General features: G+C 43.8%; 2 protein-coding genes across 2 annotated transcripts; both read right to left on the minus strand.

Annotated features, from left to right (window-relative positions):
- Positions 1-5,603: 5,603 nt before the first annotated feature.
- On the minus strand, positions 5,604-9,287 carry LOC115687847 (ACT domain-containing protein ACR8-like). The gene is made up of 7 exons (XM_030613530.2): positions 8,838-9,287; positions 7,960-8,005; positions 7,722-7,836; positions 7,465-7,532; positions 6,765-7,331; positions 6,566-6,670; positions 5,604-6,464 (listed from the first exon to the last, which is right to left on the minus strand). The coding sequence occupies exons 1-7, from the start codon at positions 8,894-8,896 to the stop codon at positions 6,102-6,104; spliced, it is 1,323 nt and encodes a 440-aa protein (XP_030469390.2). The 5' UTR covers positions 8,897-9,287; the 3' UTR covers positions 5,604-6,101.
- A 12,721-nt stretch (positions 9,288-22,008) lies between these two features.
- Positions 22,009-23,879, minus strand: LOC115687789 (protein DETOXIFICATION 56). Its single transcript, XM_030613457.2, is given in 2 exon segments — positions 22,009-22,381; positions 22,384-23,879. Coding segments are annotated over 2 exon segments (1,449 nt in total). The 5' UTR covers positions 23,603-23,879; the 3' UTR covers positions 22,009-22,151.
- Positions 23,880-25,792: the final 1,913 nt, after the last annotated feature.

The following is a 25,792-nucleotide window of genomic DNA, read 5'->3' on the forward strand; positions in this document are numbered from 1 at the left end:
TCATTAACAAAATTTAGTAAAATGTGAACCAAACCTTAAGTGTTTAACAAAACTTTAAGTGACCGGTTCCATTGGACCGACGGCTGTCTGCTGCCGGTTCCACCTGAAACCGACCGAAAATTCAAAGTGTACATGTTCTGTTTTCTTAGATATCATATCCTCAATAGAACTGGCAGATAACAGAAGTTAGCAGCATCAAAGAATGTCCGGTGATTCTGCTCTAGCTAGGAATGAACTCATGTGCTGTTGGATTTGAGTTTAACAAGAAAATGTGCACATCCCCCATAAAAATTTGCTAGCTACTAGCTGGAGGGCATAATTCCTACACATAATCAATCAATTAACATTTTTTGATTCTTGAGAATGGATTGCATTTCTAGAAAAGGGTCGGAGAATACAATGAATTACGGCATCTTTCTGCAATCAGTGGGAGTTTAGAGTGTACATATTCTATTTCCCTTCGAGCTCCTAATCGGATAGAAACCCTTGTATCAAATTCAAATCATTTAAGCGTGATCAATGCAGCACATGGAGCACATGGAGCAGCTAACACTTCTAGAACATCGTTTACCTTGTTCTATGGTCTGACAACCTTAGTTTATTTTTGCTTTGGCTAAGGATATATAAATTTTTTAATTCCTGAGATAGCTTTCAATATGAAGCCCCACTTGCATGACGAGATTTTATTTATGTATGCCAAACCCCTCAACAATGGGGTGTGCAAAAAAATCGGGAACCGCCTGGACCGCCCGAGATCGAAGGAACACCTTCTTTCGCTTTCGCCTCACACTCACTCTCACTCTCTCATTCTTCTCGGTCGATAATTACCTCACTGTCTCCAACTCTCCACCTCCACCTCCGTCTCCGTCTCCATCTTTCCGTCTCTTTCCTTGGCTAGTGGGACCGGTTTCATGGACCCACCCGGAAATCGGACCAGACCAGCTGTCCGGTTCCCGGGTGATTCCCGGTTTCAATTTTTCGGAAGCGATCCTTAGTGGGCAGTTCTCGGTTCTAGGGTAAGTACCGTCCACCCGGATTATGCTCACCTTTACTCAACATGAGCGCATGCGCACCTACTAATCTGTGGGCTTGAACATAGGACTAATCACGTATGGTAAACAACATATCCTTTTCTAACAAATTTTTTTTATTTCTGTAAATAATGATATATCCGACATATCCATTTTGTCTTGGTTCTAGAGGATCCGGCTACAGGAGGACCGGGATCGGAGAACTTTCCCCCTGTTTTCGCCCAACTCGTTTATCTTAAGAATGTTAGTTTTAAGAATGCGAAGGATCGTACCATTCGAGCTCTTTTTTTTTCGTGCTTTTCTAGAAGTTTCTGAGAAAGCTGCAATCAATAGGATTTTCATAATCCTCCCTTCTTGAAGGACGAAAGTGAAATTCTTTTTCCATGGAAATCATGTATTTTACATATCTATGCGATTGAGTCATTGGGTTTTTCGAAATATGTAAATATTAAAAAAAGCGTTTCGAATTATTGCTATTTGACTCGGACCCCATTTTGTGATTTCTTCGATTTTGATTGTAATAGTGGTAAATTACAGTCGCAATATTCACACCATAAATTGATTGCACGACCTGATAAATTGAAAATTAACTCCCATTCCCATTCCTTATTTTTCATTTCGATTAATTTTATTACTCTTTTTTTCCCAATTATTGCATTCCCGTTAGCCAAATCATGAATTAGTTGAGATACTTCCGAGGATTATTATCGTTAGGATCAAGTTAATTTTTTATAGATTCGATGCCTTCTTCCACAATTTTGTGACGCCGTCGCCCAGTTATTATCTGCTTTGCCGATAATTTCGCTCTGTCTTATGCATGGCCGTAACCCGACACATTTATGATTACGATATATAATCAGTGACGATAACTCATTCAAGCTACATGTGATATGTAACGAGGAATTCAATGGCCATTGCGGTTTTTGTTGCAACGTAGCGACGGCGACTTTTCCACGCGACCCGAATTTATCGTAAAATAACCGTCAGTCGATATACATTATTAAACAATAGGATCGATCGGGACAAATGAAATTAATGAGATACAAATTACCAGTTTGTGATCATCATCATCATCATCATTAGTATTATTTTATATTTTATTCGCGTTGGTAAAACAGCAAACGAAATCGAACTGGTGCAGAACTCCCATGTGCTTGTCTTCCCCCCTCTATGACTGGATTGACGCGAGATGGAATGAATTCCTTCGTTCTTGAAACCCCCCCCGAATCACAAAAGGCGTTCCTGAAAAGCAGAGCCTAAGCGAAGGGAACGGGGCGGGGAGGGAGTCGCGCTGAGCCGCACGTGATCTGGGGTACGGCTCGCAGGACTGCCAGCTCAGCTCGCCCCGTTAGCCGGCGCACTCGGCGGCTTTTCGACGTCTCGCGGAAGCCTATGGCCCCCCCCCTGCCTCCCACCTCCCACGTGTATGCTGTTGCTCCGTTGTCCTACCCTTACAACGAATGTTGCCTTTTTTTCTTTTTCTTTTTATTAATACCATTGAAAACCTTAAACTGATACATCCGTGACATATTTATCTTAAATTAATTTTTTAATCATAAAAATTCCTAAACTGGTGCACCGGTGACAATTTCACCCTCCGTCAGTTTCCGTTAAATTTTACCGTTAAAATTTCTAAATCGGAGGACACGTGACGATTTGATAAGTGTACCAATTTAAAGTTTTATCCTCTATTTGTCACATGTGTATTGGTCTGTGATTTATCGTGCTATAAATCCAATTCAGCAGAGGATAAAATTATCACAAATGTACCAGTTTAGGATTTTTAGGGGTCAGAAAATTAGTTTGGGGTAAATTTGTCATAAGTGTACCGGTTTAGGGATTTTGGTGATCAAAACATTAATTCGGGGCTTATTTTCTATTTCGTTTCTTTCCTTACCAAAAAAAAAACATTAATTCGGGGTAAATCTATCAATGGTGTACCAGTTTAGGATTTTTCGTGATATTAATCCTTTTTTTTCTTTTTACCTGTCAAGTTTATTAATACAAATCTTTTTTCATACAACCCGTCCAACTGAAAATAGGAAGACACTAAAAGATTAGTTGTCGCCTAGATTCTTGTTAATGAGTATCCGTCAATCATATTAAATAAAGTAAATTTTTTAATATACCGATTGCACATAACATGAGAGAGGTAATGTAGAGAAAAAATGTTAATAAAAAAAAACAAAAGGAAAAGCTCTTGAAAGGTCTATCCACATGAAGAGAGGTAGTATGTAGGAGGATATCACAATCTAATTAGAGATATATCCCCCGACCCAAAAAAAAATTAGAGATATATCCATTTATTTTTCTAAATTTGTGGCATGCATTGTGTCATTGGCGTGTGAGTACTATACTTCTCCACTAGGAGTTGAGCCAGCACATACATATACTCAACTATAGTATGCTTAAATAAATTACGTGAAATTGGCAATTATCCCTTTGCTAAAACTCTATTTATAAGCCACGGTGCGAACAGAATCAGTCCACATGCGACTAATGCCATCCTAATACGGTGATTTCTTCAATAGAAATTTATCAACGCTATCAAAAGTCGTGGATTTTCCACAACTCCAACTTATATCTTAATGGTGGTGCTGATCGTATGATATTCTAGTACCCGATCCATTCAAAATCTTTCTCTCTCTCCCTTTCTCTTTGGCCACTTTCAAAGCCAATTCGTGTGAACTCGATTAATCAATCAAAAGTCTCGTCAGCGAACCAGTCTGGGAGCTCGTTAACCGTGCTTAATGAAAAAATGTATTGATTGCGCATCACGCGAGAGCGACGGTGAATCGAAAACAAAGACTTTTTTTTTTTTTTGAATTTAGATATTCAACGAGTCTGCGAAAGCAACCGGAAACAAAATTTCTTTATTTTGGTCCTGAGCAACCCACCCATTGGTCGGGCTTGAACCAAAAAGGCTGCTAAGCACCGGCAATTATGAATTATTTTATCGAAGCTGTGGTGACCATCCGCAACTTTCTCTGGTAACATTAAAATAAAATAAAAAAGTTGGATTGATTACGTCAAAAAGGCCAAAACCCAATGATTTTTCAACTCCAAAGATCTTCAATCTTCGGAACTATCGAACCAATGTACGTCCTCAGCACATACACCATATTTTTTTGGTCGAATTTAATTAGTCTTTTTTTTTTACATTTCAAATCCAATCCCACTACGGAAAAAAGTCAAGTAGGTAAAAAGTTCAGAGCTTTCTATCTACCGCAATCTATGGGGGGTGCGGGCAGGATCATGCACCGTATGACCCGAATTCCAGATCTACACGAGCTGTCGTTTTGGACGTTTTCTTTTTATCTTTGATTTTTCCAAAATTTGTGCACAGGAGGTGGATCGTATCATCATCGTGCGTTCATGCTTGTGCATCGAGAATCAACCGCACAAAAAGAGGAAGAAAGAAGAGAGTCCGCGGGTGTCGGTGCACCGATGTTGTGTGAAATGAACGAATGAAACCAAATACACGATGGTTGGCCTTCTCACGAGATTTGAAAAGGTCAGCATTTAAATCGCTTGGATGATTCTTGGTCACCTACTCTACCCTCCCCCCAATTTAATTCCCGAGCACCGAAATGGAGCCACGCGAAGAGAAAAGTCAGACAAGCGATGTTCTTCTACTTCTAGATTTAGTCGAATTTCCAAGATTTTGTGTTTGAATTTCGGGACAACCCAACCCAGAGAGAACTCGCGTCATCTATTGGCCCTGCTGTTCATGCCCTACGACTGGCTCTGGTAGCGGAACATGGAAAAAGAGTGTCGGAGTCTTAGCCCTTTAGGTTGTGCCGAAAGTCAAAGTAATTGCGGTATCCGGATGGTTGAGAGAGTCCAACTCTTCCCATTCACACACAAAATTTTCTTCGATTTCATTTTTGCATCGGGCTTGTTGAGAATTATACGTCCCTTCTTTTAAAGAGGTATACAGTTAGTTATTTCTCTGGTTCGCGGCGACGGCGGCTCTCTGACAACCGCCGACAAAAGACTACCCTTTTCTTAATAGACAGGGTAGCTATTCATTAATCCGTCCGAAAGGAAAGCAACCCATTATAGTCGGTGCCATGCAAAAGCGACATGAAAGTGAGTGTGTATTCCCACCCAGATCCGGCCAAACACAAAAAGGAACGCTCCAAAAGTAACTTAGGAGATGCATTTCCAAAAGGGATCGATCCATCAGGCGTGGAACGTTAGGTAAGGATTAAGTTTAAGAGAAGAGCGTAAAGAGGATTTGGCTTTTCCCGAGTCCTTCCCCCCCTAAAGGGCACGGGTCAACCGAATCGACCCGAGATTTTGAGTGTTGCCTCGGCAGGGACCACCGCACCATCCGGTCCCCGTCCGCCCACATCCCTCGTATATTCTCGCGTTCACACCCACGTATAAGCTATGCGCCAGCTAAGGCGGCAACGGCGGGGGAGACTTTCCTTTTCTTCTCTTCTCCGCCAAAACATTGTACATTTCCGAAATGTTTTAATCCCCCCCTCCCCTCTTTTTAATGAATAATCACAGTACGAGGGAGAGAAGGAGGGAGAGAGAGAGAGAGAGAGAGAGAGAGAGAGAGAGTTCAACGCAACAATACTAAATTGATGTAGGCAACTGTACAAACTATGGACTGTACCGAATAATTTCTGGTCATCTACTAACAACTACTCTTCCACCCTCTCTTCCCGCCAGCAATTTACAACCCCTATTTACAAGAGGACAAGCCCCTTCTTCTCCCCACCACCCTTTTGGCCTCCCTCCCTCCCTCTCCCTCCTCAAGGGATGAATTCAAATCTATCTCGGAGATTTAAAAAAGCCAAATCGTTTTGAAAATATGGTGGAGCTGTCCCCCCCTATGGACTGTACATGATATGGGGTGGGTCTCTATCTAACTCAAACCAACCCAACCCAACACTTAACTAAACGACTATACATGCCACCTATTTACACTGTACATGCCATGCCCCAACTCCCAAACCCCCCCCCCCTCCCCCGGTCCAGTTTAGAAGCCAAAAGAATATGCCCTCCCCCCCACGCCACCGCCACCATATTCGCCCTTTAATGCCCTGTTCTTCACTTTCAAGAATATGACCTGATCAGACCCAGATGGTACAGATTCCTCCTCACCATGCTCCCGAGCGATAACAGGACGGCCCCGGCCACCCCGACCGCTTCCTCTTCCCGCTCCGCCTTTTCGTCGGACAGCGGCGGCAGCTCCTTGACTTGCAGATTGGCCGGCCCGATCCTGTGCCTCACGGCCTCGATGATCTTCGGATCCGCCGGGTTCCCCAGCGCGTCGGTCACGTAGAAGATGTTGAGCGCCGTGTCCATCGTCGTGGAGATCTCCGCCCTCGTGACGTTGAGGCCGTTTTCTCGGAAGGTTCGCGTCACCTCGGCCAAGAGACCCACCCTATCCTCTGTACATAACTCTAATCTCACACCCTGCAAAACAATCAAGCATAAGTACAACACGCTCATTAGAAAACCAGAGTCGTGCTGAAAAACTTGATGTGATAGGCAAACGAGAGAAATAAAAACACTACCTTTGACGCTCTTCTCTCGACCGATGCTTGTAGACATTGAACCACCCGCTGCCTTTCAGCTTCGGAACTAATTGGGGTTCCGTCCATGTGCCTGATGTAGAATTCCTGCGATCAAATTAATGAAACCAGAGTCAAATAACCTATTCATAATCATAATTTCGACAAAATTATATCAGAGGATTCAGAATCATGTACCAACCAGATATGCCTTGTCTCCTGTAGTATTCACGGTCGCATGGAAGACAACATACTCCATGTCCGTAAGGGTGCATACGACATCAAACAAAAGCTTTGTCCTATCTTTACACTGAACATTCACTTCTGAGTAACCCCTTCCTGTCCAATTCTGTACAGTTACGACCGGACAATCAGCACTGGGCTGCAAGATTGGCTTCCTCTCATAATCACGGTCTGCAAACATCATTTGATGTAATCTTCTCTCGGTGTGCGTCACCGCCATCGACACCATCGTTTTCGCGCTTCTAATGTCGTTATCTCCTTTCAGAACATGCTTTAATCTCGCCTCGATCCTATTTATGTGCTGAGAGTCCTCAATGGGGGAACCGGAATTACAGTCTTTCACGTAAATTAGCGAAGCTATCCTTCCATTGTGAGTCCACACCTTCGCTTCCACGACATTACACTGCAAGTCGGCGAGTACGGCAAAGACCTCCGATAGCAGACCAACACGGTCAGTTCCGGTCAGCTCGAGCGCTGTCAGTCCCCTGTAGTCATTGTCCCTTCTATGGTGGATGGCGCCAAGTGACTGAAACGTGCAAGGGAATGATTAACTTCCAAGACAAGTTTGCAAGACACCAATTTCCACAATCAATCGAGCGGCAACATAAACATGTCTTGAACCGCAATTAATTCCGAAACAAAAAAAACAGTAAAATCACCTGCTCTATGTAGCTGATTTCGCTTTGGTCGGTTAATTTGTTTCCGTTCTGATCGGTCACATGGAAAACTGTAGCGCACAGAAGATCCAAGGGAAGAAGGGTCAGAGAAGTTTCTCATGACGCATCGAGCGAGGAAAAAGCCCAGCTAAAGTACACACGCTTTGAGGCGCACATTAGCAAGAACGAACTCCTCCCGAATACAAGGAACTGTTGCAAAGAAAGAACAAAGCAAAAGAAAAAGGGCAAGCTTAACTCACCGTCCATGAACCATCTTCCATCACAGGAAATGTAGGCTTTCTTGATCGAAAGGTTCAGATCCGTGAAGACCTGGACAGCATCCAATAGAATTCCATGTTTCCTGGCGCTATCAACCTGGATGACCCAGCAAAGAGTGACCCAGAGTCAATTTTTTGCTTGCAAGCCAACAGAAAAGGAGAACGAATAAGAGGACATTTGAAGCCCTTCTTCCCCTTGAATGGTTTCGTGGAAGCGTACCTCAACAATAGTGGCGCTGGAGCAAACGCGACTGTCGATCACGACCCTGTGAACAAAAAGACATGCGAAAGGTCAATTCATGGAAAATTGCCTTTTTAGAACTTCAAATTCCAAACGGAATCGCACGTCGCCGAAAAGCCCAGACGCGAAAAGAGAAAACAAAAACGAGAAAAGGGGAAATTATTATTAAACATACTTAATGAAGGATGATGTTTTGATTCTGCTAGTAATTGAAGACACGGGGAGTCATAAATCATCCCCAGATTTGGTGATGTTAAAAGAGTTTCCAAATGGGAGAAGATATCAAGATGAGCTTGGAATCCGCAAGAAACGGGCGAAATAACCAAGGAAAGAAATACGAGGGTCAGCTCAAAATCTGCAAAGGGTGTCGGGAAATCGAAGTAAAGAAGGAAAATGCGGATTGCAGCGTGAGAAAATGGCACAGAAAATCCATTCTCAGATCATAACGGCCAAACCATGAAATCATAGACGGAGAAAAGCAAGGTTATATGGAGAAAGTAAGACGAAGAGATCCCACAAAATTTAAGTAAATAAAAAATTGGCAGTAAAATACCAGAAGCGAAATCGGTGTCCAGAAGAGAAGAAGAACCAGAGCAGTAGAACTTAGAAACGCAAAGGGCAGCGACGGCCCCGGGAAAACTTTCACCGGAAACAAGTGGGATCGCAAAATTACGACCAAGTAAACAGAACAACGAAACGAGAGTCGTCAAGCACAGAAAGCAAGAGGAAACAGAGCCGAGCCTTCGTGCACGAGAGAGAAAAAATCAGGCACAAAAATAAGGACGCAGTTTTTCAAACTCATGCGGAAACGAAGAGGAGGAGGAGGAGGAGGAGGAGGAAGAAGAAGATGACCCAACCTCGGAGGATTCATTCGAAAGATGAGCTTCTCGTACTCGTCCAACACGGGCCACTCCATCGGCGCAGACGAACTAAAGCCCCCCGCGACAGCCTTCGTCTCAAGCCTCCGTACGGACCTCGGCGCAACCTCCCCGAACGAAACGTCCGCCCAAAAACGACCGCGGCGACGGCGGCAGCTCTCGGGGAAGTAAAGGGGAAAAGGCCAAGAAAATCCCGAAAAACGCGCAAAGAGCGAAACGGCTCCGATCAATTCCAGCCGAACGGCGCGAAATGCCCAGAGGCGCTCAAGCTCCTCCCTTCTGCCGCCCGATCCGCGCTTATGCCTTCGGTCGAATCGCCGTGGAAACGAAGCTTCGCTTCAACAATCCCCTTTCGTCTCTCTCTCTCTCTCTCTCTTCCCCCCTCCCCGCTGGTTTGAAAGCGCAAAAAGCATGCCTTGGTCTTAACTTAACTCGGTCCCTCTCCTCCTCAACCCAGATATATATATATATATATATATAATCTTATTTATTCGTTCATTTTTACAATTTACCTTTTTCCTTTCGGTTTTTTATCGACCAAAAGAAGAAAAGGAAAAAGAGAGAGAAAAAAACGCTCACACGCAAAAAGGCGTGTAGCTCTAGAGACTCTAGAGAGAAGAGAGACAGAGACTGCCCGAGCTGTCCCCCCCGCCCCGCTTGGAATTCCCTCCTCCGAGATTCAAACACGAGGGCGGAGTCGTTCGGTCAACCGTCTTTACCGCCACGTGTCGGTTGGGGGGCGTTCCTCGTTGTCCAGCTCGGACGCCACCTGTGCCGTCGCGGCAGGAGGAGGAGGGGGATTGGGTCCTTTGCGTGGTCTCCACTCCAATGGGAATGGGAAGTTGAAGTTGAAGTTGAAGTTGAAGTTGGGCGAATCCACTCGGTGGGGGGGACTGCGGAGCACCGAGGGGCCCATTTTCCAGCTGGAAAAACGATTTTTAATTCTAGAAATATCCCTCAGCAGAAACTCGTTTTTCCATAAAAACAAAAATTCTATCTAACACAACCTTCTTCCCCCGGAAAACGAAGGTTTCCGACAGTGATCAGAGGCGTTTGACGTGGCAATCCGACTTGCTCGACGTGGTCGGTGGCAACTCGAGCGATCGATGATGAGGAGCACGGACGTTAGGAAGGAAAAATCGAGTCGGGTCGCGGAAAAGACGATCGATTAGATTCCGAAAGAAAAAAAAAAAACAGCTCGATCCGTCGACCGTAAAACCGTCGTTCGGGCGGGCGTGCCTTCGCTAGCGGCTATACATATTTGCAAGCTCGCGCGTCAGTACCGTCGCCTCATGTCGCGACAGAAATCAGTATGATGTACGGCCGTGATTGCTCCGGCCTGTAAGCAGGGTTGATTCCATCGCGTGCCGTGGATTGGGGGGGGAGAGTGGTGGGCACTCCAGATCCGACGGGAGAGATTTCGTCCACGTGCTTCCCCCCCCCCCCCCCCCTCGGTGGGGCCCGCGGGGGGGGATCAGCCCTGGCTTGCTGATTAAGTCTTTGATTGATGAGGGCCGATCCGCAGCGGGGGGGAGGAACCGTGACGTCGGCACGTGACGACGCTCCCCATCTCGTAACAGATGGGGGCCCCTTCTTGCTGCCGCACCGTAGCACGGGTCGGGTCGGGTCGGTTCTTCTCTTTTGCATTATTTTCTCCGTCGGCATTAATTAATGGTCAATTATTATTAGTGATCTAGTCTTTTAACACGTACTGCTCGCGACGATCTTTCCTCCCCCCCCCCCCCCCCCCCCCCCCGCCTCCCGTCGCCGATGCTCGGATGCTTTTTCGTGAAATTGCCCGGATCTTATTATTATTTCCCGTTCGTTAAGCTGGGGATCAGCCTCCGCGGTTTGTGGGGGCCGGGGCGAGGGAGGGGGGGCGAAGTGGTCATTTGCGCGCGGTACGAGCTCCAAATCGGGACGTCCCCGTTGGTCGCATTTAATTGGTCGGGGACACGACCCGGAGGTGCGCGCGTGGTACGAGGAGTCCCGTGACGTGTCGGGCGGAGGAAGGGGAGGTCCCCGATTTGGGATGGAAATGTTAAATCGAGGTGCGTGCTTGGCGCTTTGCTATTTTTTTGTTTATTTAGTTTATTCTGTAACTATGTGCTTGAATAGGGTCGGGGGGCCGTACTGTCCGAAAAATTGGAAAAAAAAACCCGCTTCGGATTCACCTAACAAGTTTTTATGCTGGTCGTTTAAGCTAACTAACAAATTCGAAGAAGTTAACAACTTTTTATGGTGGTCGTTTAAGCTAACTAACAAATTCGAAAAGCCAAAAAAAAAAATTGTACATGAATTGATTTTTACTTTTTAGCTTTTTCGAATTGAACCCTTTTAGCTCGAAACATCTCAGAAATTTTCACAACATGGAAAATTAAATCCATGGATTCGCATAAGATTTCTTCGGGCCTTATTAAACTTTGCATAGTATATTAAATGCTTGCAGGAGCAAACATGACCTTGGATTTCTCGTGACATGCAAAATTGCTACATTTTTTTTTATTTCATTATTTTCTTAAAATGATCTCATTTTATGTACCGTCGCTCTATTTAGCTTTATGAATGGGTTTCATACCACTAGCCAATACTTAGGCGGAGTTACGGTGATGGGTCTAATCAACCTTGGACCGATGAGTCGCAAACGATGCTGAGTGATGACATCTTGCAGTCATAAATCCAAATGTTTCGTGACGAGCATGGAACACCTGTGGTAATGCCTAAAGCAAATAATCAAGTTGATTGGACCTACTTCTGTTTTTGAACAGAAAAGAGAAAGTCGATCCGGCACTCTAGGCATATCAAGTACAGTTAGAGAAAAGGTTCATATAATATGGCATCGGAGCACAGGTCAGCATTTTGAATCCCGACACGCTTTCTTAATTTTCTTCCACTCATTAATCTTGTTATTCTGCCCTTTTTTTCCAATTCCGCCAGATATCCCTATGTGGTTCTCTCCGCAACATGTCTTATGCGTGAAAAGATTGACTTACACGCAACGAGGATTGTTAAATCATACGTTATAAATACGATCTAACGGTTTCAATATTCGAGAAAGAAAGGTTGGTTAAAAACGTGTAAACAGAGCACTTTTGTGTGTGTTAGTGCAAACTTGTCGTCTTTGTACCATTCCATGAACGGCGTGTCGAATTAAAAAGAGAGAGTTCGTGGACGTTGAAGTTCGAAAGCAAGGCCATAGCCATAGCCACTTCCTTTCTGCTTTGGACTGGTTTGGCGGGAAGCCCTTGATGTTCCCGCCAGATTGGACGGGGTCGTTGGTTGGTCGGAAGCATCCATGGTGGATCGGATCCGAGGGGAAGGCAACCATTCGGACTTTGACTAAAAATTTGTGGTCCCCCCACTCGCTCGACGTGGAGGGCTGTGGAGAGCGCATTGATTTCTCCCCATTCCTTTCTTGTCTATTCTCCTTTTGAAACTCTATTTTTCTTTGGTCGGTATTCTCCTTTTGAATCTTGAACATTCAAATTCTCTTTACGTTCGTCTCGTTCAACTCGATCTTTCTTTTCACCGAATGAAAGGATAGGAAAAGGTGACTAAAAACAAGCGACTTGACTATGAACTTTAGAAGAAGGATCCCAAACACCATTGCAAAATGTTTGATTTGGCAAGTCCGTAACCACAACCACACCAAGATACTAGCGGCCAGAAATCTCTCCATATGAGGTATATACAAACGCGCATCCAAAGGTTCGAGATTGGCTAGCCCGTCATTGTGGTTTCAGCAAGATATTACTAGTCAAGAAATCTCTCAACACGATAAGAGCAACGTGATTTATTCAGAATTTCGCTCACGACGTGAATTGAACTCATGATCTCGCGGAAGACGAATGACCCTTTTTTTTCCACTAGGCCAAAATCGATTGGCTGTCGAGACAGGAGGCCGAAAAAAGGTGGCACGGAAAACCTGACTCGATTGAACCTCATTGTTCATAGGGTATTCTAATTTAAGTTCCGGTGCACTGTGTTTCTTCTGCTAATTTAGCGTTTGTCCCACTTTGAGTACTCAAAAGAAACTTATAGAGAGCGGCATCTCTATCGTCTCGTCCATGCGGGGGCAACCTCTCGCGTCAGAAGATCGAGTTGCTCGTGAGAGCGGGCCCCTAGAGAATACGCGACCGCAACGTTACAAACTCACGCCTTTGAGCGACAAAAAATGAATGCATATTCATGCATTCGAGCAAACCTCTTTCAAATGGGAACCGCGGAATTGGACATTAATCCGGCTCACGCGTCGCATGTTGGGGTGGCAAAGCGGAATCCCAAGAATGAAATGCGGTTTTTGAAATTTGGACTCGTTTGCGGTCCCAACGTTGGAGGTGACCCTTGCCCCACAAAGGAGTCTCTCTCTCTCTCTCTCTCTCTCTCTCTTCCCTCTCGTGAATGATCCAGGTGGTCCAATGATATCTCTTGCGCTGCTTCTGACGTGGCCTTTCTGTTTAAATTTTGGCGCCAGATGTTTGCGCGACGGATTTTTTGGGGGGGGGGGGGGGGGGCTCTTGGCGGGAATTTGGCTTTTGGAGCAATCAATCTTTAACTCCTAACCACGCGATCTTCGAGAACATCCAAGTGTGAGTCACGTTCATATCCATTATATGCCATCATGTGTGGAATCGTTATCGATTGCATACAACATACGGTAGCAATCGGTCATCTCCCTCTCTTGAACGTCCGACCGTTCTTCTTGATTCATTGAAGTCGGGAAAAGTTAAAAGAAAAAGTCCAATTGATGTGTGTATGGATATAGGGGCGTTCGCTGGACTAGCGAAAGTTGCCGATTCATCGATATTGCGGGGGCGATGATCCGTGTATAGCATTGAATCCGAGTCAATTTTCCGTATGACACGGTTCAATAGGTTGAAGCCCGCGAGCGGTGCATCGAGAAAATTGATCGATAGTAATATCTCAAATGGTGATGAAGCGCTTCTTAACGAGGGGTAAACTTTTGGGAGCGAAGACTCGTGAATATCCCATTGATGTTTCGGTTAAGAGAAAGTAGCCATCCTCAAGTCCTCTAGTTCCTCGTGAAAATTTAAATCAAAATCAGATTAAATTGTTGGGTTTTTGCTTCCTTTTTAAAATGAAAAATAAACGCAACAAATCAGAATAGATACACATTCTTCAGTTCAGTCCACTTCATTTAGTATATTCATTTACATTTTCTGCAAATGGTATTTGCGAGATATTCATTACGCAATGACATGACTGCACGCATCATAATTGTCAATTGATTTCATAGAAGACATGCCTCAAGAGAGAACATATAGCTTCAATCGTTTACTTCAAGAACAAAAACTCGACCGGCAAATTAGCATAAAATACTTGTCGAGATTCAAGCCCATTGGATCGAGTATATCATAATCGTTGATACGAGATCTCATGTAACAGTTGAGGTGGGGCACTCTAAACAACAAATTCATGCATGCACAACTTCGTTCCATGCAGATATCCTATGCATACTATTCAGTGGGCTTTATCACATAAGAATAGTATCTTGTCGGTCAAATTTAAATTTTTTTTGGTCAGACAAAAACGAACAACTTCATCACTATCGAGATTGTAAATCGTGTCGATCAATCGTTTTGTTAATTTAGTATCGCCCATTTCCTGTCATTTTCACTTGCCGTGAGGGAACGCCTCTCGTCCTCGAGCATGACCGCCACTTATGATGATAGCAAAATGCTTCAATTTCCGACACTTGGGGGATATGCCTGATCTCACCCAACGTATTGAAAAGGAGAACCCACTTAATAATTAACGTCAAGTTGGTCTCCACATTTCCTTCTCATCGAATTTAAATTTCCGAAAAATTTGTCATCCTCTCGTCCGACCTTACTCAAATTCCCCGAGATATCACGTTTGTCCAATCTCTTTTAAATTACTTGTTGACCAACACCGTGCCCATATAATAAGCATCTGCCCTCGATTTTCTCCATGAGTTTTACAGAAGTTCTGGACTCGTGAAGTCTTTGTTTAATCGGGCGTTTCTGTCGAAGATACTTGCAGCATCGGACAGCTTTAGTTGCCAGCAGGAGACAGTCAACAAAGTTGTTTACCCGAACGATGTTTTCGACATGGATTTTATATCCGTGTCGGGATCGAGGTGTGCAGAAAAGCGCGAGGCTCTGGCGGTTTATATGTATGGAAGGGTCCTGCGATAATGAAAGAGACATCGTCGGGTTGGAGAAGTTAGTCTTCGTTTGTATGTGAAGAATGTCGCGCTCCCGCAATTGGATAAGCCCAGATGCAAAGTTATCTGGAATCAGAGGACATAAAGGAAGGCGTCGAACGTGGTCAAACGTTGAGTCCACACAAGGGAGAGATTTTCACGTATTATGTTGTATATGACTCCTAATGTACGTAGAGAGAAGATCACGGAAGAGTTCCTATCATTTCTTCGTTATGTACTTAATGGATTACTCTGACGCCGTCAGTAATTGGTGTATTACGAACATGGACATTGCTCGGTTTTGAATTTTGGTTATATTTGCATGTAAGTGATGTCCATAACTTGCAATTTCATCGATCAGAGGTAAATCCCTTGTCGTATTCTCTTGGAAGACATAATTGGTGAGTAACTTGAATCCATTCCGGAACCCATTCAAAGAATAAACGCAATCATATTTAATCTTGTTACAATGAAAAGGATTTAAGAATCTTGGTTCAAAATAAAGAGAAAAAATGAGAAATAGTTTTCATTTCTTCAATACGAGTTCTTCAAACATGAGAATTTTTTATCCGCTGAATCGGGTGAATCACAGCCATTGATTTTGTGGTTCTCACACGAGCATTACTTAGGGATCCCTCAAGATCAACGACCGTGATCCACTTGGTCTGTTGAACCCGGGTCAAGACGAGTATTTCCCGTCAAGCACGAATCATCAAAGCACAAAAGGGGAAGAAGGATTGAAAACGAAGGCTTTGCCCGAGAAGGTAGGTCAACTGTTTCGATGAATCCTCTTCCTGTTTCTGCACATGGAAGGTACAAGAACCAGGCCCAGATCTGTAGCTGTCGAGGCATGGCACCATGTACTCATGCCCTAAAGAAAAGAACAATTTAAGAATACCAAAATTTCCTCAAACGTTTACACCCGTTGTTGGAATTCCAACCCTCGAGTCTGTCTTGACCATTCGCTTTCAATCGAGGAGTTCCTCTCCCTCCAATCAATGCTGGAAAATAGCAAGAACAACCGATTCCCAGCTCTTGCTGCAACCACAGTTCACACGGACAGTGCCCTGAAATGCGACGTTTGTTGACTTTTCCTCAATTTTTCCCACTTCCGTTTTGTTGGGTACGCCTAATTTTTCCTTAAAAAGGGGAAAATTCCCGGAAAAGGAAAAAGGAAATTTAATGGCTTATCGACTGGGGAAAGCTGTGGCAGGATCTCTGCTTCTGCTTCTTGTTCTAGTGATTGATAGCTGCTGATGCCTAAACACATGCTTTTGTCTAGCGGTAGAAGAGAGAGATCCCACGGTTCAGGGTCACGTGCGATGTTCTCGCTTGCGAACCTTTGATGCCCAGACAATTTGGGGCGTAAACGATCATCAAGAACTAGAAGACAAGGAGATGGTGTTGGCTGTATTTGATCTTGCTCTATTAGGGTTAGATCCACAATTTGAATAATAATGAAGCTTAATCAATCATCTTCATTTACTCGAAAAGACACTTGTCATTGGTCTGAAGTTGATAATCGAGTTCTAACGATGGTGTGTCCCACCGATTATATGCTCACCATTCCCTTTACAAATCGCTTTGTAGAATTCGTCTCATGTAATTGAGGATTTTCCAAAAGAAAATCATATCCAGAATAAAAATTTATTGGCTAAACTAAGGTTTACCGCATGCTATGTCAAGTCATTTTGTCACTCGAGTCAAGCTCTTGATATCAGCGGCACCCCTTTGGAATTTCAAGCACTTCCCCTCACGGGAGGGGGTATGAAATCGTGCACCATCGAATCTTATTCTCGATAATAAATATCAATTTACTTAACACTATGTGTCTACGAAATCACATTAAATCGTTACTTTTTTTTCTACTTGTACTTTTTACATGAGAAGATCATATTTTCTTTTTCTTTCCTTTCTATAGATGGATCTTAGGAACATGAAGGGACCCAGTCTAATCGCATGAGTAATTCATTTTTTTTTTGTTGATGCTAAATAAATGGATGACAATTTGAAGAAGTTTTTACAGCATTAATTTTACTTTTAGTTCGCACATATTTAGGGCGGCCCACTCGTTTTTTCTTTTTGGGAAACTTTTCATGGTTCATGCGTCAAATATGCATGAACTCGAGATAGTTTATGTTAATGTAATAAATGGATCTTCAAGAGTCGTACGAGGGACACACGTGGGCCGTGCGTGGGGACAAAAAATGAATGTTAAGAACTCAAAAAACTTTGGGTTAATACCACGAAAAACTCCAGATTTGGTACACTCGTGACAAATTTACCAAAAATTAATTTTTTAACCACAAAAAATCCTAAACTGGTACACCTGTGACAAATTTACCCTCAGTTTGTTTCCGTTAAATTTTACGGTCAAATTGATTTGTTAAATGACATGCTGCAGTTAACGGATGTATCGATTTTATATTTTACCCTTCGTTTGTCACAGGTGTATTCGTTTGTGATTTTTTGTAGTATTAATCCAATTTAACGGAAACTAACGGAGGGTAAAATTGTCACAAATGTACCAGTTTGGGATTTTTGGTGATTAAAAAATTAGTTTTGGGTAAATTTGTCACAAGTGTACAAGTTTGGGGTTTTTCGTGGTATTAATCCAAAAACTTTTTGATGAGAGAAGAATGCTTTAAGAATTTAAATTTCAATGCCATAACAAAATACGGAAGAATAGTGCAAGATGTTCCGTTTTGGAATAATGATACAAATGGTCTCCAAACTTTGGCCCGATGTGCAATCAGTTCCTTGAACTTTAACTTTGTTCAATGTGGTTCATGAACTTTAGCACAAAGTGCAATGTTGTTCATAAATATTTAACTTTTTCCATATAATCCTTGGACTGTTAGGACATATTCAATTTAGTCCATGTACTATATGAGAATATTCAATATTATATTTCTATCAATTCAAGTTCAGGGACAACATTAAACATTTTCATACAGTTTATGGACTAAATTGAATATTACCAAAAGTACAGTAATAAAATTGAACAAATTAAAAGTTTAGGAATGACATTATATATTATATTAAAGTTCAAAGATCACATTGTACTTTGGGCCAAAGATGAATGTATCGTATCTGAGGTCCGAGAAGCTTTCCAGATTGAATAATACTACCATACTAGTGATTAAAGTCAACGCGACACCAGACAAATGACTAGAAATATGATTCAAGGGGGCATGAAATCTTGGGGGATGGAAGATAATCTCTTTCATTTAGGAACTGACAAAAAAAAAACAAATTGTTTAGGGAAAAAAAGACGATGAAAGATAGCCCAACTTAACATCAAATCCACCATCATTTCTGTTATTTAAGCACGAAAATTGGAGTTAAATATTTTTCTTCCAGTCAAGTTTTCGTGTTTTAGTTAGGGGGGTATACTTTTGTTTGGTAAAGGATTTTCATTTGTTACAAATGTTGTCCCTTTGCTTTTTCTCTCCTTGCCTCCAAATATCTCACAAGCAAAATACGAAGCGGTTATGTAAATCAAAGTTATTCGGTATTCGAGCGGTTACCCACTCAGATGTTAGCTCGTATCTTGTCCGGTCTACGAGGTTAATGTTGGTGGAGTTTTCATGTTGGGCCGTTTCAGTGGGCCAGCTTCACCTCTTTGCAGGCCTGAATCCAGCAATCCAAAATGGGCCCATGATGTCTGGACCTGATCAAATGGGCAGGTCGGGTCGGGCTCATTTTCAATTTGAACGGGATGGGCTCGAGCGAGCCTGGGGCCTGTTAGGCCCATGATCGGGTCTACTCGATGGAGCCGTTGTTTTCAATTCTATAGGAATCACAGAGAGGTTAATTCCGCCTTGCAAACTTTTTTTTTTCTAGTGAACTCCAATTCTTTCGATTCACGAGTGTCGCGACCTCCCCGAACCGGCCCCGCCGCCTATGGGGTTTGGCTAATGGATTACTAAGTTAAACCTAACTCGAGCTCTCCCAAGCCCATACCAATTCGCGACTTAAGTTTAAGTTGTTAACATGCAAATCAATCTCATCTAGGAGTCGCCACTAATCGATTTTTTGGTGGGTCGATTAGACACCCAAGTAAAGCACGGGAGAAATGCTTTACTTCTACGAACTAGAGATTCAATGGGTACGGGGACTTGATTACACTAATTGATCAATTAGCGCCATTTCGGTACCTAACCTTGTTCAATTACCGCCTAACATGTTTACACTAATTGGGAGTCTCAAAATTCGATTCCTAACCAAGCTAAGGGAAGCAACCGTCAATACCAGAACCTAACATGCATGGTCAATCACGTTTGAGGTTAAATTAAACACGCAATTTAAAGTGCACAAACCAAACAACGTGCAATGAAACATGACTCTAATCACATAATAGAGCAAGAAAAACCAATTCCAAAGTCCAAATAAAACTTTTGATTTTTCGAATTTTTTGTTAATTTTTTTTAATATAATAATATAATATTAAAAATATTATAAATCGGATCCGGGTCGGATCTCCACATCCGACCCTGATCGGGACCGACCCGGGCGCTCCGGCCCGGGTCCGCCGCGAGGCGGGGGCGGCGAAGGCCCACTTCGGAATAGAAAAAACTACAACCCAAAAACAATTAATTAAAAACACCTAGGCCAGCCCACTATAAATAAAAACCTAAATAACACTTCAGCCCAAATTGACGAAATCAGCCCATTCACGAAATGAACCAAGAAGAGCCCAAAGCCATTAAAACACAATAAACCTAAAGTCAGCCCAAGCACAAAACCCTACCCGGTTTCGACCCGTCCGCCCGACCCGGTTCTCTCTGACCCGCTCGGAACCCCCCTTTAGCAAATTTTTTTTTTTTTTCTCTTTTCTTTTCTTTTGTTTTTCTCTTTATTCTTTTTTCTCTTTTGTCTTTTCTGGTCTCTCTCCCCACGAGCATTTCCTTCCTGGAGTCTTCTTCTTCTTCGGTGGCCCTTCACCGAGACTTCCTCACGCCTGCCTGTATTCCACGTGACTCTCACCTCGGCACTCCGACCGCCGGCACGGGCCGCCAATGCCAACGACCGCCACTGGGCTCACGCCCTAACCGCTGGCCACCGCAGCTGTCACTGAATCACCCCCATCGGCCACCTCTCCGGCCACCAAACCACTAACATCGGCGGCCGATTTTCGACACTAACTAAGACCACACCAACAGCAAACAAACCAACAAACAAAACAAGAATTCCTGTGCGGGAGTGGGAAGGCCAGGGAGCTAACAAGGACGGCTTTCAACCGTAGGCTTCATTGGCAAGGGAGTGGCTCCTCCGCGAAGGAACGCGTACACACGGCCGACTCGGACGAAGTGCATATCGCAACAAAGCCACGTAAAAAACACAGATTGCAGTCACCATTCAACATATATGAGAACTAATCAAGCGTAAAAAAAACAAGTTCCAAGCATGGATTCGCGAAAATCGATTTGGTTCCTCGTTTGGACATTTCATCGAACATGTAACGTGCAAGTTGAGATATGTATTCTAAACTGACATCCAACGCAATTTTCGACCCTATTGTGATATGTGAAGATCTAGACCAGCGTGTTTCACTCTAGCTCCGTCTCAGTTGGCAACGAAATGCTACAAAAAAAACAACACCACCGGATTCGACACTGGGAAACTTAAACAGTCTGGTTTGGACATTTGATCAATCAGGTGTGGTGCAACCCGAAAATGGAGACACAGATCCGATTTTGACGGAGTTTATGATCGATTCTCAACATATAACGTTTAGACCACCTCTCCGGTTCCTCTTCAACTCCCTCTCCGTTTCTTCTTTCCCTCTGTTTTTTCTTTCTCCTTGTGTTTTTTTCTTTGGTCGCACTCTCTATTCTTCTTGGACTGGCTCTTGAGGGCCACAGCAGGCGTGCATGGCTTCCTGCCACCGCCAGCTGCCGTGGCCAGCTGGTTCCTGACCCCAAGATCGCGCCGGGCGATCCTCTGCCCCTCTGCATCGCTTCTGCTTCTTGCTGCGTTCTGCTCTTCTGCTTCGTGCTGCGTTCTGCCTTTTTCTGAATGGATTGCGCTGTCAACAGAGTAAGAAGAAAAGCTTTTTTTATTATTTGTTTTTGTCATTTTTTCTTTGACTTTTCCTTTCCTTTTCCTTTTGGCTTCTCTTCTCGTAGCCCCCCTTCTTACGTGCACTCCCTGAGAGAAAGCAGATGGCCTTCTCCTCTTTTGTATCTTCTCTCTTTTGTTTTTTCTTCTTTATTTTCTTTTTTTTAATTTATAATGATTTTTTTAAATAAATAAATAAAACAAAAGGAAAATATGTTTTCACTAAATTCTATTAATGTAAATGCGCCTAACATCTATATGCCAATTAATTTAATGAAAATATTTTCGTTTAGGGGTTAAAAATTAATCCCTAATTTTTTACGCAATTAAACCCTAAATGACTAGGTAAAATTTAGGTGTCAATAACGAGGTCGCGCTTGTGCGAAACATTCGTGTCGGAGTACCTCAAAGTCGCGTTCCGATGGCCGTTACAGCCATTATCCCTCTATAAATCGGCTCCGGTTGACCCACTCAATATCGAATCGGCGGCGGCATGGTATTCGCTCGTTCCGGGTCGCAAGACAGTCGAAACGCAGTGCACCGGTGTTTTCTAAACTTTGAGGTCCCAAGGCATGAACGTGGACATGATGGGCAAAGTACTTGTGAAGATCGTCGGGTTTCGTTAGTTTGGAAGATTAAGGTAACTTCACTGCTCTCAATCGCTCGTCCATCCATTTATGCAGTTCGATACTTTAGCGCGGGTTTTGCAAAAATTCTGTGATCTGAACGCGCACAGACGACATCCAATCACGCAAAATCGGGTCGTTACCTTGGCGTCGCGTCTTGAACTCGGTTTGGTGGTTTCGTCGTCGATTATTACCGTCGACTTGAACGCACGCCCATTTCTCTTAGTGTATTAGTTAAGAAACTACTCCAAAGTTACTTACGCTTGGAAGAACAGTTGGAACAGGAACTACATACTCGCAAAGTCAGCGAGGCAAGCCAAGCCTAATCAAGCAGGCAAACTTCACAAGATGGTGGTGGACTTAGACAATTGGCTCGGTCGATGCGATGCTACGACAGACGTAACATGGCGGCTAGTTTCACGCCGCCGTGCGGTTTTCTCTTTCCGCATGTGTTTGAGTTCCATCAACTTGTTCTTCTTGCGTGCTGGAGGCCAGCATCTGGGCCTTTCTAGCTTCCTCATCCCAGTCGATCCTCGCAACGAACATCAACAGCAACATCAAGCAAGCGACCACGCCGACCAAGAACCCGAGCAACAGCCCGGCTAGCCCGAGCCCCACCTTGAAAGCGAAGACTATGCCCAAGGGCAGGCTAGGAGGTAAAACCCGCAAAGGTTCGAGCATATCGCAAGCCACGGTTTTGCCGTTCCCCGCACGACTCCTCCACAGACTGCCAACGGGAAATTCACCACTTCCACCACAGCCATCAGGAGCATCATTTTCTTCACGCTCGACACGATGCCCCGGTTGTGGCTGAACAGATTGCCCCAGATCCCCCTAGATGCTACCATGAGCATCGCGCCGATGCAACCCGAGAGGACGCTTACTAATAGAGATACATAGGCCGATTGGTAAGCGATATGGGGCCGATTCGCCCCGAGTTCGTTTGATACTCGTGCGGATGCACATGTCGCTAGAGATAACATGGCTGCGTAGAGGAGATAGTCGAAATTGAGCACGATAGCCAGCACTCCCACCGTCAGCTTGGCGTTCTCTAGCCGCCCGGTTAGCAGCACCAGGATCTCGTAGCACCACCATTCGAGGCAGGTGGTGAGGCAGTATGGCCCGCAGAGCTTGAGCAGTTGGATCCAATCGCGAATTCTGTGTTCCCACCACCCACCTTCCTTCCAATTCCGATCCTTGCCACGTTCGGCAATCGCCACATACAGGGCGAGTAGAATCACTATGATCAGATCAGTGATCCAGACCGCCATCGAAATGCCCTCGAGGCCCTTCGCTTTTGCCAGCAGGATGTTGATCGGGACGTGGAAAGCGAGGGCGAGGGCTGAGCCGAACATTATTGGGATGGTCACGCCCTGCGAGCTCAGATAGGCCTTGAGGGGACTGAGGAAGGAGGTGACCACCAAGTCAGGGAGGAGATGGAAGAGGTAGGTCTTGGCAACGAGCGAAATGTCCTCTTGCTGGCCAAAACAGATCAGGACCCTGTCCACATTGAGCCACAAGAAAGAGATTGGCAATGATGCTGCTAACAACAAGAGGACCGACATGAAAAGGGTCTTGTGGAGGAGCTTGAAGTTCCGAGCCCCGTGAGCCTGACCGCAGATTGGTTCCATGGCGCCGCACAGCCCGTTCAGGACTGAGAACCCGGTGACGTTAGCAAAAGTTAACCCCAGCGTGCCGCCGGCCAGCTGGAGCTCCCCGAGCCGGCCTAGGAACACGGTCGTGCTGGCTATCTTGGCGAACCAGGTCAAGTTCATCACGACCAGCGGCACGGCGATCCCTCTCTGCACCTTGAGCTCTGAGACCACCGTCGCTAGGATCTCGGGTGGCCATCTTGATATGGGTGGCATTGTGGTTTGGCACACAGATGGAGAGACTAGCGTCGCCTATACATATATACTCATGATGGAGCAAAAGTGACTGTTCGAGATAAGATTGATTAGTTCACGAGTGTGTGAGTTTCGTGAAGGTGTTAGTTTCCTCAATGTAACGGCCACGGAGGAAAGGAGATAAGAGATGACGGGGGAGTGAGTTGCATTTATAGTGCGGTGTGAGAAGGCAAAAGAGTGTCCGAAAATCATGGTCACACGCCACCACCAACACCTCCATTCTTGTCCGAGACTGCAACAGCAAAACCACGGTCCTTTTTTGAGCCTTTGTGAAGAATTATTACAGGTCTGCTGCCGAAGGAAAGTAGTTTAATCCATGTACTTTTTATGCGATGATCTTCCATAAATTTAGAGAGCAAAATTCAGACGGGTTTGGACATTTGTCATATCCATTTAGCTAGCAAATTCTTGATGAGATGAAGGTATTGCTGAGTGGTGGCAAAAAGGTTACAGAGCTATATGTAATTCCGTGGTCCTGCAAAGGTAAGGTGGCCAAATAGGGGGCGAAAAGGATTAGCACTAAACAAAGCAGTACCGCCTTACCATACTCAATGGAACTTTTGACATGAAAGTTATTGTATACACATTCATAATACAATATGAAGGGTACCATCTGATGTGTCACTTTTATATAAAGTAGATGGCATATTGACGATGCGTGCGATTGACTTAATGTGATATCATGAATTTAAGAGGTAATTTGCAGCTGAAACAAGTGAGCGTTGAATATTGAGTCAAAATTGAAACTTTCTTAAGATATGTTTCGATGGTTTGACGTCAGTCATCGGTATGTGACGTAAAGAATGTATCTTTCCCTATGAAGATTGCATAATCACGTGATCTTTAATTGGCACAATAGCACCTCGAAAAATCTTTGTAATTTCATTCAGTGCGTGTTCCAAGACAAGTGTTTAATTACGTACAATTGGATTACGAAAAATAATTTCAAACAGAAAGTATACAAGAATCGCTCCTTGGGCGAATATGCAAAGGTTTCAACCTATTTGTCTGAGAATCACTTCATAGAAAGAGGATCAAAGAACCACTCCAAGCACCCTCCATCTGACTCTCAGAAAGCAGATGAGAAAACTCGAAACTCAGCAATTAATTAGCAGCTTAACAATTTCAAGAACCCATGATTAATCAAATAATTTAAATAAATGAACACAGATTTATTATCTCATTGGGTTGTGGACCACGGAATTTGTGCACCCAAAGGCTCTTTAGAGCATCGTGACAGAAATGTCAAAGGAAAAAGGTTCACCCGCGGATCAAATCATTCAATCCCTTTTGCTTTCTTTAGTATATAAACACGACACTAGGCTTTTTAGGCCCAGTCCCACGATGTAAAGCTAAGCATATCTGCCCAAAACTCTATCCGAGTGTGGCTGTCTCTTTTGATCACATCTCGTCTGAACTTCGGAGAGAGAAATGCATGTAAGATTTGGTCAATTATACGGTCAAAATTGAGGAGACTCTTCATGTTAAAGGATGCACAGCATGTTAATTTTTCTAGAAACCTTTGAAAACATAGTAGTTTGAAGCTAGTCGGCTCGTTGTGGGATAATATTTGCTTGCATTGCCAGTGGCGTAGATTATTCATACGGCGTGAACAAGATCGATTGCTTCCAATGACTCCGAATGTGCATCTTTTTTATTGTTTCGAGCTGCTTATGAAAATATTATTTGCGCACGGGATACCTCCTTTATTTGGAGGTGCTGTGGAAATTCTATCCTAGATGCTTTTCCCGAAATATATGCATTTTATATGCACGTAAAATATTTTACAACAAGAGTGCCACGGGCATATAGGAGATTCCAAGACCTTGAGACAATGAGTGCGCATCTATCAGCATTGATCTGAGTTAGGAATATTAGGTATTAAGATGACATGAAGTTACTTGATTCCTATGGATATTGGGTTCAATCTACCTCATTTTGAATTCTCCCAATCTATGAATCTAAAGATAACTAGGTACAAGAAAAATAAAATATAGAGATAGGGAACCCAGGAATCATTATCATTCCTAAAGCGGTGCAAAGGTTGTACCATGAATCGAATCATAAAAAGATTAGGCAATTGAGTAATGATCTAAAGTATCCAATACCCTGGATTAGTCTAAATTGTCGGTGATGTTTAAATCCATAGTT

Source organism: Syzygium oleosum, unplaced genomic scaffold (genome assembly GCF_021117445.2).
Source record: "Syzygium oleosum isolate NSW1041296 unplaced genomic scaffold, Sole_v2.1 Sole_v2.15, whole genome shotgun sequence".
Taxonomy (NCBI): domain Eukaryota; kingdom Viridiplantae; phylum Streptophyta; class Magnoliopsida; order Myrtales; family Myrtaceae; genus Syzygium; species Syzygium oleosum.